At 40.7% G+C, this 2,462-nt stretch overlaps 1 protein-coding gene across 1 annotated transcript in view; it reads right to left on the bottom strand.

Annotated features, from left to right (window-relative positions):
• The window catches only part of LOC101855915 (structural maintenance of chromosomes protein 5), a 39,855-nt gene extending 39,379 nt beyond the window's left edge, over positions 1–476 (bottom strand). Inside the window, exon 1 of the mRNA XM_005089442.3 lies at positions 197–476. Coding sequence (XP_005089499.1) covers positions 197–342 — 146 coding nt within the window. The 5' untranslated portion in view covers positions 343–476. The remainder of the gene's footprint in view (positions 1–196) is intronic.
• Positions 477–2,462: the final 1,986 nt, after the last annotated feature.

Raw genomic sequence — 2,462 nt, 5'->3', positions numbered from 1 at the left:
TTGACACACGCACCGGGTGAGAATAGCCACAAGACCCGCCTGCACTATTCTCACCCCGGGTGAGAATAGAGGTGGCCTTATGTGTGATCTGCAGCAAACAGTACAGCAGTTTGACCCCTGAAACAGTGCATCTGTGTGCGGGAGTGAAAGTAAATTAGATCTTTCTAGAATTCTAGATCTAGAATCTACAACTTACAAGAACTTGGTCAACTTGATTCGAACGATGGATCCCTCGACGAAAGAATCGCTTTTCTTAGACTGAGATATGAACTTCGGCGTTTTTAATTTCTCATCACGACGGGTGAGATCAACCTGTCTTTTTCTAGAGCTGCTGACATTCATTTTGGTTCAATCTTGCTATGGGAGGACGCCAACAAAAGAACTCATACTAGATTTAGATCTAGGCCCTATGATATTATACAGTTAGTTTTGGTTTCGATTGGGCCTGGAGAGAGAGGAAGTCGAGGCAATGTCTGTTGTTATGTTGTTATTGTCAATTCATCAAATTCTCAACGGATACAGCTATTTGTACAACAATTCTTTGTTGTACTTCACCTTCTCAGGCCTAAAAATATGCCAGTGTGTCCTAGTGAATATTATTGGACATTAATTTGTATTTTAAAATAAGAGAGAACTTTATTTTCTTGACTATTTAATCGAATGTAATAAAGGTTCGACGCTTTTGCCGACATTGCTGTACTCTTATTTATGCTACAGTTTTGTCAATTGCACACTAAGTTTGTACATTTAGTGGGTAAGGAATTTCCCGCGAGTCCTGTTTTTGCTCACAATCTAAAAACAAATCCTCAAAAATATAAGTAAACGAAAGATAAAAAAAACAACAACAGCAATACTTTAACTCAAAATTGAAAAAGCAAAGGGAAAAATGCTTAATATCAATCAAAACAACATGTGTTTAAAAACCAGCTACAAGCGGTACAACAGAGATAGAATGAACATGGTTTTATATGGTGCTGAAGTCAACATTGCAAGTGGGGAGAAGTGGGCCATGGGTGGGGAGAACCCCCCCCCCCCTCCACCCCCGTGGAGAGAAATGGGGCCCCTTGGGCAGATGTGGGCCTCAGGTGACATCCGTTACCGGGCTATCGGAACCTAAACAAACAAAAAACAATACGTAATTCTTCACAACACACAAATATCGAATTTAACGTAAATTAAGACCACCAAAGTGTCCAAAGTCACAACCTAGAAACAGAGGTCACCTGGTTCTCTCAATAGTGCCTGTAAATTCAGAATGTGGGTGGGGGTAAAATGGCTCTGACTGAGTGAATATGAACAGAAGAAAATAATATCTTCCACTACTGGTTTTACTAAGTGTGGGCTCTTTTTGCCCTTTCTTCTGGAAAAAAAATCAACCCCAACATCACCTTTGTCTCTTTCTTTAACAACAACAACATCAACATATTGTAATAAAACTTGGTGGTTTTTTTTAGAACTCACACACCGCGCCATGCTCTGCTGATGTTATGTGGCCCAACTGCTTAGTACCACGAGGTCCGACGACTTTTGGGACTTTAAGCGGACTGACTGTTATGATTCCTGTTTCATCAAGATTGAGTATCTGATCTCCAGATGAGACACCCAGGTCATTAAAATATATCTAGAAAGAGCGTGCAGCAAATTAAGAACAAAAGTTGAATAATGTTCCCAAAGAATGTCTGTTGAAAGCTGTCATGGCTCTTGCCAATGAGGTAGCCACTGGTTGTCGCAAACTGAGTTGCGGATGTCTCCAAAGAAAACCCATTGCCACTTCTTCGGGCACATTTTTGCATCACCCAACGAAGGTGGGTAGGCCTACGATTTAAAGGATGTGATTTGCAACAGCGACGTCATAGACGAGTTTTCTGCAGAGCAGTTGTCAAACTGATCTTTTGGCACATTTCAACATGTACTGCGTCGAATCAGCCTCCTGTTCTACTGTAAATACTTGACTGCGACGATAATTTGGACACAATTCAACTTCATCTTGAAGAGCTTTAATTTCTTCACATTATTTTGAAGGGTAGTGCGAACAATGCCGTGAAGGTATATGTGACTTCAATCGAAGGCACTCCATTTCTGACAGCTGCCGCTGCATTGTTCATTGTATCAGGTAAGGCTGTGGCTATGCCGGTCTTCCTCTGATGATTAATATGTAACATATTGTCCCTAGAGATTGAACAGAAAAAAAGGAGAATAAATCATTTAATGCGTGTCCGCGGGACGCTGGTTCATGCCAAAAGACTAGAAAGAAGCAGGTACACAGTGTCACACTAGCACCAAAGAGGGAAAACTCCAGAATGGTAGACTACAACAATAGGCTACTACCTCAAGGTTTGTTTTTAAAGTCGAGATCTAAATCTAAACTTCTATCTTTACGTTATATTCTAATAAAATAGGTAAGATATGTCTAAAAAATAGATTCGACAAGGGTGAAGTGGGCCACACGTGGAGAGAACTGG

The sequence above is a fragment of the Aplysia californica genome, unplaced genomic scaffold (genome assembly GCF_000002075.1).
Source record: "Aplysia californica isolate F4 #8 unplaced genomic scaffold, AplCal3.0 scaffold00006, whole genome shotgun sequence".
Lineage (NCBI taxonomy): Eukaryota > Metazoa > Mollusca > Gastropoda > Aplysiida > Aplysiidae > Aplysia > Aplysia californica.
The sequence above is the reverse complement of the archived record's forward strand: the minus strand, read 5'-3'. Positions and strand labels throughout refer to the sequence as shown.